Genomic DNA, 15,906 nt, shown 5'->3' on the forward strand with positions numbered 1-15,906 from the left:
ATATCAGTCTTTAAAAGCATGATTTTTAAAGTGTACCTAAAGTATACTTGCAATAGTTTAACTTTAGCACAATCAAATATAATTCAGTACAGGGTTTCTGCAGACTTGAACAAGTTCAATTTAAGACTTTTTAAGACCTTTTTAATACCACCTTATATGAAATTTAAGACCTAAACCTGTAATGGAAATGCACATTTTATTACATACATATATGTAATATTTAATGTGTATAAATTAAAAAGAAAACAAAATATCAATGCTGTAATAAATGGTATTTATTACTATGATATACAGTGAACTTTCCATGTCAGCAGACAATATTCCATACAAAATATCCCCACAAAATAACTGCATCACTGAGATTTTTGGTGGAGTAAACAATTTATTCTGAAGCAATATTTTCATCAGTGTTCTATCAGCTTTTACATACTTAAATCTGCATATTTACCTTTACAAAGGCCTATTTTTAACCTTTTTAGATGTATGCATCATCTTACATGTCAAATTATTACAATTTATCAATAAATTCAATATACACTATAGGGCTGCTACCAGTCAGTTTAAATCATTTACACTGCAAATAACAGTAATTACAACTGCAATAAATAATGTTATGAGATTAATGTTTTAAATGCATTTATGAATATACAAATAAGAAATGTTGAGGGGAAAAATGCATACTTTTCAACAAACTTCTCAAATAAACGACCAGTAAGTGACGGTAAGTCACTTAATGAGTGAGTCATTGAGTCATTCATTCAAACAATTAGTTCAGACAGCTGATTCATTCAAGAATGAACCAACCTGTCTTTATGAATGGGTTATTGAATCAATGATTCGTTCTATACACTGAATCATTTGGTAACGAAACACCATGTGTGTTGCTCAGACATGTGCGACTAATGCTGTGATCTTTGTTTGAAACTATTTTCGTTAAATCGAGCACAAACTGAGACTTGTCATAGCACTTGCATATTGCTCTTTTGTTGATTTTGATGGTTTCCATTGTCCTCATTTGTAAGTCGCTTTGGATAAAAGCGTCTGCTAAATGACAATGTAAATGTAACTCTAGCATAAAATCAATGTCAAATTTGCAGTCATACTGGTTTCCAGGATAAACTGCACTCTTTTTGTCATATCATGTTGCTTAACTAGGCTTTTGGTCATATCATGTTGCTTAACATGTTGCTTTCCCCACTGCATTCAAGCAGGCTTGGGTTATCAATAAATTCAATATACACTATAGGGCTGCTACCAGTCAGTTTAAATCATTTACACTGCAAATAACAGTAATTACAACTGCAATAAATAATGTTATGAGATTAATGTTTTAAATGCATTTATGAATATACAAATAAGAAATGTTGAGGGGAAAAATGCATACTTTTCAACAAACTTCTCAACTAAACTACCAGTAAGTGGCGGTAAGTCACTGAATGAGTGAGTCATTGAGTCATTTTCTACAATATAACTGTTTTTGTTAGTGGTTTTTGGCCTAAATTACTCGCCAAAGTTTAATACCTTTTAGAGAGAACCACAATACTAACATTCTGGCCAATAAAAAAAAATATATATTTTTTAAAGCAAATAAAAATATTTTAAAATATAACTGATAAAAAAAAATGAAGATATTCTATATGATTTTGCCTAAATAAGCAAAAAATAAAACACTAAAAACAAAAGCAAAAAAAAAAAAAAAAAAAAAAAAAAAAAAAAAAAAAAAAAAAAAAAAAAAAAAAAAAAAAAAAAAAAAAAAAAAAAAAAAAAAAAAAAAAAAAAAAAAAAAAAAAAAAAAAAAAAAAAAATTGGAATAAAATCAATATTTACTTATTTTATTTCAAATCTCAAATAGCAATGTACTGCAATGCCAATGCTTACTTTAGAAAATACCATTGATGAACGCCATTCCAACAAAGAATCAGACCTTTTAGCGAGGCTTATAGATGACTGCTAACAGCTTCTCAGATAAGATTAGTTCAGCTTCACTCAAACACCATGGGATATGTTGACACCTGACAACATGTCTGTCTAACATCTGCCACATACCCAGTGAATGAACATGGATCAAAACCCCACAGATCTCTATCTCTACCATGCTCGTATGTATGTTTGCACGAGGCGGGGGTAACTCCTCAAACCCCGGGCTATCAACAACATCAGAGACACCACTGGAGATCCACTTCTAACACATCTCTCTAACAGGAGTGTGCAAATCATCAAAAGCCCCCTCAGACCTCTCCACCTCGGCCGTGCGGCGTAACCCCCTCCCGAGTTCAGAGTGGTGGCTGTCTGCAGCCCCCTTCATCTGAAGCTCTCCTCTTATCGCTCCTGACCATTTGAAAGCGGCCGCAGGTACGTGTGTCAAGCGGGGAGGAGCGGGAGCGCGGTGAGTTAGCGGAGATGTAACGCGGCAGCTGATGAAGGGGTCGGCTGAGACGCCACAGCGACTGAAATGAGTCTTGTTTGAAGCTGGTGCTTTAGGGTAATGATGAGATTTCTACTTCAAAAAAAGTACATCTGAAACTCATGAAATACATCCACAGCAGATAAATACACCATTTTTACACCGTTTTCGTTACTTTATTCTACATTTTCTCTGTCACTTGTAACTTTTGATTTAATGTGATGGTTGGCTGGTTGGTGATTTAGGTGGGCTGCCATCTTCCTTGGCTTTGGGCTTTCAATTGCAGTGCTATATTATCACTAAAATTCTTGCATTTCTTTATCTTTTACATCATGTCTTGCAAACATAAATGATTGGTTATCTGTAAAGTATTCTGCATTTTTTGGTACAAATTCTGCTGATTGGTCTCTAAAATAATGTTATCTAGCTGACAGACATAAATTAGGTTTTGTCAAAATAGCAAAAACTACTTGTTTTTCAGCATAATGAATTTAAGGGGTTGTGTTATGTTATAGCTGTATAATTTCCCATTCGTTTCTATTTTAATATTTTTGTAAACATAATAATTGTAAAATTATTTTAACAAATATAAAACTATTGCTATAAAAAAAGGAAATTTGAGGGGGTGGTGAAAATATGGAAGCGAATAAAAAATATTTTCACAGCAGCAAATTTAATTTTAATTTTATGCAATTGAGCAGTGTTGCAACAAACATCAATGGGATTGAAGACTGTGGATCTCGCATTTAAAAGAGTCATCACAACCATATTTAGGTGCAGTTTGCATGTGGCCTTTAAAACTGATAATTGTCCAATATGAGATGAGGTTATCTCAAGTGGAAGGTAGTTATAAAGTGAACTCGCTGCTTGGTGACGTTATTACCTTGTTGTTCATAAAGGCCTTGAGGCACTGAATGACTTTGTGTTGACTCTTCTTATCCACTTTTTCTTGGCTGGAAACACACACACACAAACAACAAACACAAAAATCAAGAATAAGTGAAAGCAAGCAGAGCTCAGTGGGTTACTAGAAGACAAAAACAGTCAAATATTTTAGTTAAACTGTTATGACCTCAGGACACATGCTGAGGTAGAACATAAATAGTTTGAAACCGAGCAGGATGCCTTTGATTAAGAAATATGGGTAATGGAATTTGTTTTACTGTTTTTTGAGGATGAGCTTCTCCAGCGTGTCCAACAGGAGACCCAGACCCTCATGGCCAAAACTCTGCACCCAGCTGAGAACAAAAAAAAAATGTTAGTGTAATTCTGATAATGTTCAAAATAATAATAATAATAATACTATGGAAGTCAATTGCTCCCATCAACTGTTTGGTTACCAGCATTCTTCAAAATATTTTTTTTGTGTTCAGCAGAAGAAAGAAATTCATACAGGTCTGGAGCAATTTGAGTGTGAGTAAATGATAACAGAATTTTAATTTTTGGGTGAACTACCCATTTAAGTTAGGAACTAGCAGTTTACACTATTGGCTCTAAAAGTCCATACTTTATATTACCTAAATAAACCACACTGTATTACATGCCTGGACCGAACCATAAGTCAATAAGTATTATCAGAGTGAAGTTTGTCAGAGCCCATTTAACGTCAGTAGATTCTACCTTCTTCAACAAATTAAGCTCTCCCCCTGGCGCTAAAAGTGAAAGGCATTGCTAATGGAGCAAAGATGTTTATTTTAATTCCATTCAGACACAATCTCTCGCTCTACATCTCCATTGATTCGGCCTCTATTGTCTGTGGGAATTGCCACGGTGGAAATTTAACTCTCCAATAACGAGAGGTGAAGTGTGTCGAGTGAGGCATTGATTAATAATGAGGGAATTCAATAAGCATAAACAAACCGATTAACCCATTGTGTGTAGGAAGCAGGTTGGAGAGTTCATTCAATTACAACTGCAGCCTGTAACAGATGTTTCTGCAAACACAAGCTTTTATTTGCCTGTAACAGTAATGACATTGCCCAGCAAAGCAGAGATTCCAATAAAATATTTTTTATTTCATTTTCATAAAATGACATTAAAACCATTTTAGGGTGAAAAACAAGCAAATACCAATAAGCTTATAACTGTTTTTATGTTATGGCTGATAATTGATAAATGCTCAATATTAAACTTCTATGCTATTTTGTCTAAAACAAAATAACACTAAAACTAAAACCAATATAATAACTGCAATATAAGAACTTCAAGCCCCACTCTTTTCCACAAACACGTAAAAAACAAACTTGCACTAAGGGATTTTATTCAATTTTCAAGCGGTGATTCATTGTGTCCTTAAGTCCTTAGTGGTCAAACGGAATAACTGGTAAATTGGTGGTTAAGCACACTAAAATCAGGCAGCTAAGAGCAAGAAAAAAGCTCATCTGCCTTTGTCTGTGATCACCTGCTTTAAACTATGGTCACAAAAAAAGCGATCAGCTGGGTGGGCTGGGTTGAGTGCGGTTTCACAGAACTGTGTGAAATTGCCTCAGTGTAAGTGTAGAATAGCGGTGAGCATCAATAGCCAATTTTCAGAGAGCCAGTGTCAAGAGGTGTGGGTATGCTTCCAAGGCTAAATTACAGCTGAAATTGACCACAACCCGGAAACTGGAAACTGGAAAGGAGAACTGGTGAAGAGAACCAAGAAGAGAGAGAAAAAGATAATGCTGTTTAAAGTAAAATGGAGAGACGGTCCGATGAGACTGAGAGGCAGTGCTCTCCTAGCTGAGCTGTGGCAGGATTGATGTCGCCACACTTTCACAGGCAAAAAGTTTGCGCCAAAATGAGCTCTCGTGCCAGTTTCATTACAAAATGGCAAAAGTCAAAAGGTCAAATACTATCATGCTGCACTTTACAGGAGAACGCAAATGGTTGCAACAACACATACTGCAGTTCAGTGTTTTTATTATTTATTTATTATGCAACATAAACTTCTGCACTGGCTATTAATCCAAAAGCAGCAAAAAAGGCATGATTGTATGCATGTGTACCTACCACAATTAGCACATATTGTGAATACATGTCACCATTTCCCTTGAGTTATAAACACAGTTCTTCCTTCCCTACATGCAAATGAGCTGTAGGACGATCAAAACATCCAACATGGAGGGATGTTGTTGTACTATAGAGAGAACCCAGGGCACAGAGAAGCTATGATGAAGGGACCTGATACAAGCCACCATGTCCTAAATATGGATCTTCATACTACTCTTTTTCTTCCCCACTCGCTCATGCCTTCTTTTATTTCTTTCTGTTCAGTAACTTCCCCTTGCTTCAGCCACTCCAAAGGGATCGTAATGATTTCCAGTACATGGTGTCTCTTGGGTGTACGTAGACAGAATAAGGCTCTCTGAACATATTTAACTTGTAGTCGAAGAGAGGTGCGAGAGGAAGATGAAATCTCAGGCAGTCTTTTAGGTATTGCGGCTGATTGCGATGGGAGTTGAGGGCTCAGGCCCCCAAAGAGCTGGTTAATCACATCTCACCACAGAGGTAAATGTACCATAGTAACAAAATAATCAGCAGAGAGCAGAGTAATTTGTAGCTTCATAGAAAAAAAGCCATCGGTTTCTTTCTTTCGCCAGCTTTTCCCCTTATCCTATTGATTGGAGAACCTGCCAATGGCGAGGAATGGGGCTTCCCACTGGGAGGAGAGGGGAAGGAAACGAATGATCATGAGAGAGGGAGAAAGAAGGATGGAGGTGATGAGGGAGTGACAGAGTGCGGCCAAAGACTGCAAGAAAGTAGAGAGTTATGCAGAGAATCAAAGCGGGTTTGCAGAGAAGCTACGAGGGCAATTGTTTATGCGGCGAGAGAGAGAGCAAGAGTCTGTGTAATGTCTGTTCCCATCAAAATGCAGTCCTCGTCCAATTCTAATCAACAAGCCGCATGCCTCCAAGCATCCACTAATCAAATCCTAGCATGTATGCCTGTGTGAATTTTCAAGGTGAAGCAAAAGGGGGGCTCACCCTGAATTGAATTTGTCAAATCGGACTGGAGCGGAGAAAACAGAGAAGGGGAGTGTAGTAGTCCATCAACAAAATACATTTGCTGATGGGATTCCAGCTCATGTCTAAATCAAAATGACGACAATGATGACGGTTATTATGGATGAAATAAACTGTTAGTTTAGCCGAATAAAGAGCCGTAGACGTGTCACAACACTCAAATGAGCAGTAAATTAAAGACAATGCTGCTTTCCGTGAGAAACGTACATTTAGAAGCCGTGACGCCCTCATGCCGAATTCATCTCATTTGTAGGGTTATTTCATGAATTTCTTTTCCTTTTTTTTAATAGGATTGGGAAAGTGTCAGTAATTGAAAAATCAGGATGGGAGGATTGTCAACCGGAGCAAATTTCTGGCAAAATGGCATAATCAAGTAGTTTCTCAGGAATGAGGAAATAGAGATGTGTAATAAAATGCAAACATGATCAACAGAAGGCGTGCAATAGTCAATGCGAATCAAACAGAAGAGGAAGAGACACTTTTCCTCTGCACTTCACTACACTGTCACTTTAATCTTTCTAATTCACTTTATTTTGTACTACTACTATTCCATTTTATTTGTTAATATTTCTTGGGTTTTTGGGCTACAGTATTTGTTATTTTATTTTGCACTCATACACAACTATGCTGCTGATATGAACATACAGTAAAATAAGACAAAAAGATTTTAAAAAATGAAGCAAGGTAGGTATACTATCATTTAAATAGTAAGAATTTTTTAAAGATTATTAAGTTTAAAAGGAGTCTCTTTTCGGTAACATTGTGAAATATCACAACAGCCATTATTCTGGTCACATGATCATAAATCATTTTAATATGCTGATTTGGTACTCAAGAAAGACTTCTTAATACCATAAATTGAAAACAGAAATTTGAGAAAGAATAGACCCTTTTAGGGCCGACGTCACAATTACGTCACAGCGCTAGCTGGAGGCAAAACAAAGGGAAAACTGGAGGCGGCCAATTCAAACCAGCGCAGATTGGGCTACATAAGGAGCTTAAAATATCGTCTTGTTGTGATGTTGGGTGCCAGAATCGACGTAGTAGAGGCTCCAATTTGAAATTTTAAAGCATGACAGCTGTGCTTAAACGCGATAAAACGAGCAGACTGGACAGAAATGGTCGTCAAAACTTCTTATCGGAAAAGCTTAAATAAAGTATTGTCTTTTGTTGTTATGGATTGTGTTACACATCTAAAGACTTCTTATGCATCTCTCTACATGTCGTGTATGAAATAATGTCCGTGTGCATGCGTGTAAAATGACAAACTGATGATTTATATTAATGATCTGTAATAGTATATACATTGTTGTGATTGATTGTGGCTGGAATTTTTAAGAACTTTGTAAAAAAAAAAAAAAATCAAATACAGAAAGTTCAAAATTAGTTTCTGGAATTTTTATTTCTAGAAAATATTCACATCTTAATTTAAATGTACTGTATGTAAAGTAGGCTAATGTAAAGGTACTGTAATGTCACTGTAAACTTACATCATTTACAGGAGGTAAATATACTTTAAAATAACTGATCATTACATTACACATACATCTTTAAATCCTTCACATTGAATGTTTAACTTTTTTTGTGTATTTTGGCCCAGTTCATGTAGCTGTAAAAATAGTTGCCTGCTGAAATTGAAATATATATACATCTTCATGACTAGACAGACATAGGTGAGTTTGTCTTTACTATACACGTTAGGTTTCTCTGTAGATGTGAGTCACTCAACTGGAGGTAACGTTACTCCTGTCAGATCGTCCAAGCTTTGAGTGATGGGTCGGACAATCTGGTTTCGTCCGTTAAAGTTAACCTTTTCAAATAACAATCGCGGTCCCGAACAGTGAGTGACCTTACATATGCAAGTAAAATCGGATTTTCTCCAGTCATTGTTAAAAAAACAAGCTAACAAACTTCATAGCTTGCGTTAGTGAAGCGGTCAGGGGAATCTTTCTGCCTCCACCTAAGCTCCGCCCACAGAAAAACATCATGTTTACTAACAGAAAAAGGGTCTATAGCATTTATTTTAAATAATATTACATACAAACATTATAAAAGTCTTTACTGTCACTTTGTGTGTCATACTGTAAGGTGTCCCTTTTGAATAAACTTTCATTAAAAAAAAAATAAATAAACTACTGATTCCAAACTTTTAAATGGTTTAGTAGATAAGCATTGATTAACCCATTTCACTTGGAAGTACATAACACTATGGAAGTAAAAGGAATTGTGAAAGCCTGTTTTACTTGAAAATTAAAATAATTATATAAGGCAACTTATATAAGGGGGGAAAGGACAACAAAGTGAAAAAACGACAACCAGTTAGGCTACAACACAATCAATTAATCTTCTCATCAGCAACAGAGCTGCAATTTAAATGCCCCAGGGTTACATTAAAAAAAACAGATTTATCATCTCACCCCTCTTATTCAGTAACACTGTATATGCCGACATTAATATGAGGACCTGACACTGACAAGTGCTAAAAGAGGTGGGTTGCCTGATGTTTACAGCTAAAGAATGAGGCTGCAATGTCAGACAGTAAAATTCAATTTATTCTCTTGCTTCCTGGAAGCAGGCAGTGGAAGAAACGGAGCAGGCCAGGCCTAGGGTCCTGACAAGAGCTTCATTGAAATGCATAACTTACACGTGAGAAACCATATTCTCCTATCATCAGCAGGTGAAACCCAGAGCAGAAAGACCGCAATAATCAGTCGAAGCATGGCAGCTGAAAAAACAAGGGTGACTCCCTTCAAACCAGCAGGGTGCCAGTTCCAGTCAGCACGACGTGATGGAGGGAGGCTAGTGAGCACGAGAATGAGGCAGGCGGAAAAGTGAAAAGGTTAGATGCGGCACCCTCCTACACACCCTATTGAAATCTCACACATTCTCACAGGCAGCGAATCAAGCAAAACACTTTCTCCCAAACAACTGTTATCTACCACCATGTGAAATTATCAGAAGCGAAATCTCTTTCGAGACTTCCTCGTATGAAATGAGCATCCAAGTCTGACCGTCTGACTACAGAATCATTTTCATTTCTTTCCCTCTCTCTTCTCAGAAGTAAGGGATGCAGCTGGTATGATCAGCCCGAGCAAAGGCAATCATTACCAGGCCTTTTTTGTATCAGTAAGCCTGACATCAAACAGCAGCTCGCTTTTTCTTTTCTCATGTTCTCCGTCTTTCATGCCCCCTCCTTCGAAGGAGCGTTCGATTACAAAAGGGGAACATCTGGAGATGGACGCTCGTGTCTGAATAACAATATTAATCAATCCCACAAGTGCCGGCAGAAACGGCGGTCTTAAACAAAAGGCAGAACACTTTACCGCCACAGGAGGCTCCAATCAAGAGAGGCAGCATTGAGAGCTGTGTCCCACTGCTCATAATCACATAAAGTGGCACATTCGTTCCGGGAAAAACATGTCGAAAATAAGCATGAGATGGTTTGCTCTTCTTTAGCTCCCATTTGTGTTCTCTTCTTTTCTCTCATCTGTTTTATTCTTCTGTCCTTCACCTTCTGTATGCTCTTTGTAGGTATTTTTTCCCCCCCAGAGTTTCGATTAGCTATACAAGGACATTAGGTCTGACCTTAAATAATTGGACAAATGGGCAGGCAGAAATTTTCATATTATGTGCTTAAAATGAAATATTAACCCTACCAGACTTGTTGCAGACTTTAAATGTTTGGTGCAGGCATTTTCAAACTGGGGGCCAAGTGACTTAAAGGGGGTCACAAGGGAGTGTCAGTGGGAGATCAGTGAAAAGAAATTAAATTAAATTTACAAAATGTATTTTAAGACTCTATGGGAGCAGTTTCCGCATCAGAGTAAAGAAAAAAATAATAAAAAAGGTAACGGTTAAAGAGAATAGAAGGCTAAAATAAAGTCACAAAAAGTGATTTGAAGACACATTGTGACAAAGTCACAAAAAGTGATTTGAAGACACATTGTGACAAAGTCACAAAGTACAATTTTAATTCACAATTACAAGAAACAGTCACAATTGTCTTTTTTTGTTTTAACTACAGTGAGCATCCATGGGGCTGATAAAGTTAATGTGTTCACTTGAGAGATTAATTTATAATATTTAACAATATTTTAACAACTTTTAGGACATTATACAAATAGTTTAACAATTTTAGTAGTACATTGATAATATAAGGCAAGGCAAGTTTATTTATATAGCACATTTCATACACAATGGTAATTCAAAGTGCTTTACATAAAAGAAAATAAAAAATAATCACAACAATAAAACAAGGAATTTAAAAACTTTGAAAATTTAAGAGGTTTAAAATGAATTTAAAACGGTTAAGAATAGAAAACGATTATACATAAAATATAGTGCAATCAGTTCGGACATCGCACAGTGCTCATTCAATAAATGCACAGCTAAACAGACGAGTCTGCATTTAAATGTGACTAATGTTTTAGCACATCTGATCTCTTCTGGAAGCTGATTCCAACTGCGAGCAGCATAATAACTTAAAGCAGACTCCCCTTGTTTTGTGTGAACCCTTGGTATTTCTAACTGACTCGATCCTAATGATCTGAGTGGTCTGTTGCTATAGTGAATTTCAAATTTCGTCTTCCGCCATATCCGCTCAACTTTTCTGCATTGTCTTTTCATACTCTGAACTGTTGTTGATTTTCTCCAAGCTGATTTCTGTCTTCTTGCTGACTTTCAAAGGAGCAATGTCATCAATAACATTCTTCACTTTTCAGTTAAAGGAATCAAGGAGAAGATCAACAGAGTCTGCAGAAATGCTTGGTGTTAAAGATATAGCCTCCATAAATAGCACACTAATGTTTTCATTAATGCATCTCTTTCTGACAGTACTGACCAAATGACACTTGCTTGCATTGATAGACATCTTGAAATATAAAAGGAAATTATTTATTTATAGAAACCATTTAATTTTCTCACACAGTGAAAATGAACTTTTAGCATAGTTTTTAGAACTGTTCTAATTTAGGAAGGTCCTTGGAATAAAAAATAACAAAACATGAAAACCCTGTCTTACGCTTCATGCTGCATTTCTATTAATAAATATGGACAGGATAAATGAGCAGAGACCAGTCGGCCTTCTGAGAAAGAGCCAGCGCAGAGAACTGGTGCAAATCTTTGCATTCATAGCAACATAGAGAATGGAAGAGAGAAAATGTGTTTGATGTGAAAATGTGAGATCTAGGTCTATTTGACCCCCGGAAGCAACCCTTCACTTTCATTAGCATCCTCCCACGCCCTGAACAACCAGCCTCTTCAAACTAGTGTTAATTTTGTCAGCTATTTTCATTTTTAGTCTTAGTCCCGTGTTAAATGTCCTTGTTAGTTTTTTATCATATTTAGTCAACCTTATCCTATTTAGTTTTAGTCGAGTTTTAGTCGACTAAAAGTCTCAACATTTTAGTCTAGTTTTAGACAAAGAAAATCTAAAGTATTTTAGTCTAGTTTTAGTCAATGAAAACGACATTTTAACAATAAGATTATTATTAATTAACCGTACAGCAGTATTAATTTTGGCAGCCATTTTTTATTTAGTCTAGTCTTACTCAAATGTACATTTTAGTCCCGTCATACCTTGTCCTGTTTTTGTTTCGTCAAGTTTAAGTCAATGAAATGTATGAGCATTTTAGTAAGGTTTTAGTAGGGTTGGGAATCAAAAATCGATTCCGATTCCAGAATCAGATACTTAAGGTCAGGAATCGGATACTTGTTGTCAAATTAAAATTTCGATTCCGCCTATCGATTCATATGCGCTTTTTTTTCTTCATCTGTGAAGGCCGGACCTAGCGATCTGCCAGGACCTTGTTCGCTAATCCAAGTGCTCCAAAGTTTGGCTACATTTGCGATCAGAAAACAAAAAAAGCTAAGTATAATATCTGTGATAGCTAAACATGTTGCAAGAGAGGTGTCACCACCAACATGAAAGCACTTTAATTTAATAGATCGTTAAAGATCGCGAAAACGATTCAAACACCAACGTGATTCTGTTCCTAAATTACGATTCGTCTGTTTCATTCCTCAAACTTTGACGTGTGCGATCAATGTTGTGATCACTTGGTTCGTCCGTGCAGCGTATGATCACACCAGTGTGATTTGAACATTTAAATTTGCGTTCGCGCTGCCATTGACCTAAAGAGAGCAGCTGTCATCTGTCATGAATGAAACAGTCTTTTCAACCACACAGTATCATTATTTCTAATTATGGCTGAGTGACGCTTAGATCACTAAACTCCAGCTTGTTTGTCGGTGTATTCAGATCATCGTCGGCGGCGCTTCTGCAATGAGGAGCGAGCGCGTGCGCATGGTTGCCAGATTGCTTAAAATAAGCAAAACACCGGGCAGAAAATGTATCCTTGTAACAGTGAAGCTCTGATTCGGGGATTTGAACTTTTGATATCTGGCAACCGCACTCGTGAAAGCTTGCGTAGTAGCTTGTACAGCAGTCCGCAATAACATTTTGTCTCCTTTTTTTGATGAAAATAAAAGAGGTTTTTGTTAAAGTTTTTTTTTTTTTTAATACATTTTAGTCTCGTCTTATTTAGTCAACGAAATTGCATGTTGATATAGTCATAGTTATCATTTATTAACCTTATTGTCGAAATTAACACTACTTCGAACTAGAGCACGACCGATATATAGTTTTGCCGATATTATCGGCCGATATGAGTCTGTTGTTGATATATCGGTATCGGCGAATATGCCGCCGATATGACTTTTTTTTTTTACAGAACATATAACGCAGATAAAATGCTTGAAATGGTGTAATTACTTAGTTTATCCAGCAGAGCACGCTCCATTGTTTGCTACTGGCGACCTGGATGAAACGCTTTTGAAGCTTAATTCTATGGAAAACCATTGAAACTTTGAACAGCCATATCTCTGTAACGGCGTGGCGAACCCGCACCAAATGCGGGGGATCCCTTCAGCTCGAGGAACCCTCTCGAACGCGAATCGAATGTACGTCTAGAGGCCCGCTTTCGAATGAGACCACCTGACGCGCGGAGGGTGACGTTCGAGAGGGCTCCTCGAGCTGAAGGGATCCCCCGAATTTGGTGGAGATCCGCCGGCGCGGTGTGTGTGTGTTAGTTTGCTTGGTCAGCCAGGCCCATCGGTGCCTGGCCCCGGGGGTCATTTACGTCTCTTTGGAATGTGTTTGAAATTCAATGGTCAGACGAGAGTGGTGAAACTGTTTAGCATCTCCTTGATAGTGGGGGGGAACCATTGGCCATTTAGCACCCATATAAGTGTAAAGTCTGTGACCAGAACTGTAATTTATATGCAAATGTTAAAAGCTAAAAGGGTCTCTTAAGCCATAAAACCCCAAAGATCATGCATGATTCTACGCAGACGCTACACTCCCTTTATCCCTCCTCTGTTATACACCTATAAAGTGAATAAGACACAAACTCACCATCTACTCTTTATAGGGGAGAATGACTATCACGCAAGTCATTTCTTTTAAAATATCTGATGCAATCCCAAAGCAAGGTTAATGTATTCAAACTGACCTTCAAAAGCATGGCAATATGCAGAATACCTGACCACAGACGTAGCGGAAATGTAACAGCGCTGAGCGAACGAACACCAGAAGTTAGCCAGTGTTAAATATTAACGAGTTTTAGAGTAATGTATGCTTGCAAAGGGAATACGCATAAGTCACACTGAAAAGCAGCGTCGCTGGAGTAACACATGTAAGATCACCTACTTGTTTGAGCCATAAGCGGCAGAAGAGAGGAGTGGGCAGGATCTCTCTCTCTGTCTCTCTCTCTCTCTCTCTCTCTCTCTCTCTCAGTTGAGCATTAAAAACACTGGAAAACAAATTCAACGTCCCATTCCCAGGAAACAAAACAGTCATAAATCCCAGAGAAAAATGAGGCGCCTTATCTGGCTAACTTCACGGCAAAGGTAGCTTGACTTCGCTTCTCCCTCTGGAGTCTCTACCCCAAGGCTGCGTTACCCACGTTAGCGTTGCGCTGGGCCGGAGCCGCACAGATCCGAAAATAAAACATTAACTCCAAAGTCCTGCAGCGCCCCCAGGTCTTAAGCATCCGTCTCGGCCTATTTTTCCCTCACTTTCCACAAGAGAGAGATTCTCCTCTGCGAAGAGGAGACTCCAGAACCTAGATAGTAAAGTAGGTGGAAGCGATAAGCAGGAATGTATTTATAAATGCTTGTATGAAAGTGCATGATTCACAATTGCGCAATTGCACAGCTAAGCCAGTAGGATGAAATTAATTGGATTGAGACTGAATAACAGAATTGGTTGAGGATTGCTCCTCAGCAGCAGCCTACAACAGACAAACAAAAAGAAAATAATTTGGACTAAACTATTCACAAGGTTAGTCTAAATGAATCTCAAAAGCACAAAAAAGTTGAGAAATAAACTATAAGAAAACAAAATATTCAATAAAGACATTTTAGAAAAATGAAAAAAAGACAGGTTAGAAAAATATGCTTTAAGCTATCATATAAAGTGCCATATTAACCACCCACTTTATTAATGGTCTTGGAAGTACTTTTAAGATTAATTTTGTCAAAAAAGAATACATTTTTTTTTTTAAATAAAGAGTTCTAAGCCTTGAACCAATCCAACACTAAGATGAATCACACAAGAAAATATTTCATGTTTGTTTTTTTTGTTTTGTTTTTTTGGAGTAGTAAACAAACTATAATCGTATGAAGCTCAACAAATTAAGCAATTTTAATATAAAATGGTTGTACAATATGAATGCATTAAATATTGTGAATGTGAACATTAAGTAATATAAGAAATATTACATTGTAATGTATAATAATAAATCACCATTAAAGCAAAAAATAAATACAATAAATACTGTACAATTTAACTTATTGCAAATTTCCAATAACAAATATTGTACAAAAAAAAGGATAAGATTTTTGCATCCAGAACCTAACTGTCTGATGCACTCTGTTACATGGCTCTCTGGAATACTTAATTATAATAAACAAAAATATCTAACCCACTTCATGAAATAGAGATCATAAAAGCATCTTGTGTTGATGTTTGTACAAATAATAGAACAAACACTGATATATTTACTACCATGTACAAGAAGCACTTCTGAATTAGCCAAAAGCCGTGCCTCCATCACAAGGAATGAAGGAGATAGAAGCAGACCATTGTATCTTTATCTGATCATTATTTTTTCCTTACACACTTTAGTCTCTCCTGTTCTCATTATCTGTGGCCTTGTTTTGACTGTACATGAATAGATTAATCTAAATGACCTAAATTCGTTTCATTGTATGTGGGAGAGCTGCTTCCAGTTCAAGGTTTTCCTCTTACATGTACATGACATCATCTCACCATACCGTAACAACAACTGAAATAGCATACGAGCATAGAGTTAGTGTATATCCGAGACAAACTACAGAATGACACCAGCAGACTATTTTGGTACTTGTGTGATCAGGTCTCTGTCTGTGTGTGTGTGAGAGTGTGTGTGTGTGTGTGTGTGTGAGAGAGTGTGTGTG

General features: G+C 37.0%; 1 protein-coding gene across 2 annotated transcripts in view; it reads right to left on the reverse strand.

Moving 5' to 3' along the window:
* The window catches only part of LOC107691273 (protein diaphanous homolog 3-like), a 357,819-nt gene that overhangs the window by 203,870 nt on the left and 138,043 nt on the right, over window positions 1-15,906 (reverse strand). For both annotated transcript variants that reach the window (XM_016489790.1, XM_016489789.1), the window contains exons 5-6: window positions 3,568-3,642; window positions 3,288-3,357 (exon numbers count right to left, since the gene is read on the reverse strand). In XM_016489790.1, coding sequence (XP_016345276.1) covers window positions 3,288-3,357; window positions 3,568-3,642 — 145 coding nt within the window. The remainder of the gene's footprint in view (window positions 1-3,287; window positions 3,358-3,567; window positions 3,643-15,906) is intronic.

The sequence above is a fragment of the Sinocyclocheilus anshuiensis genome, unplaced genomic scaffold (genome assembly GCF_001515605.1).
Source record: "Sinocyclocheilus anshuiensis isolate Anshui unplaced genomic scaffold, SAMN03320099.WGS_v1.1 scaffold1154, whole genome shotgun sequence".
NCBI classification, from domain to species: domain Eukaryota; kingdom Metazoa; phylum Chordata; class Actinopteri; order Cypriniformes; family Cyprinidae; genus Sinocyclocheilus; species Sinocyclocheilus anshuiensis.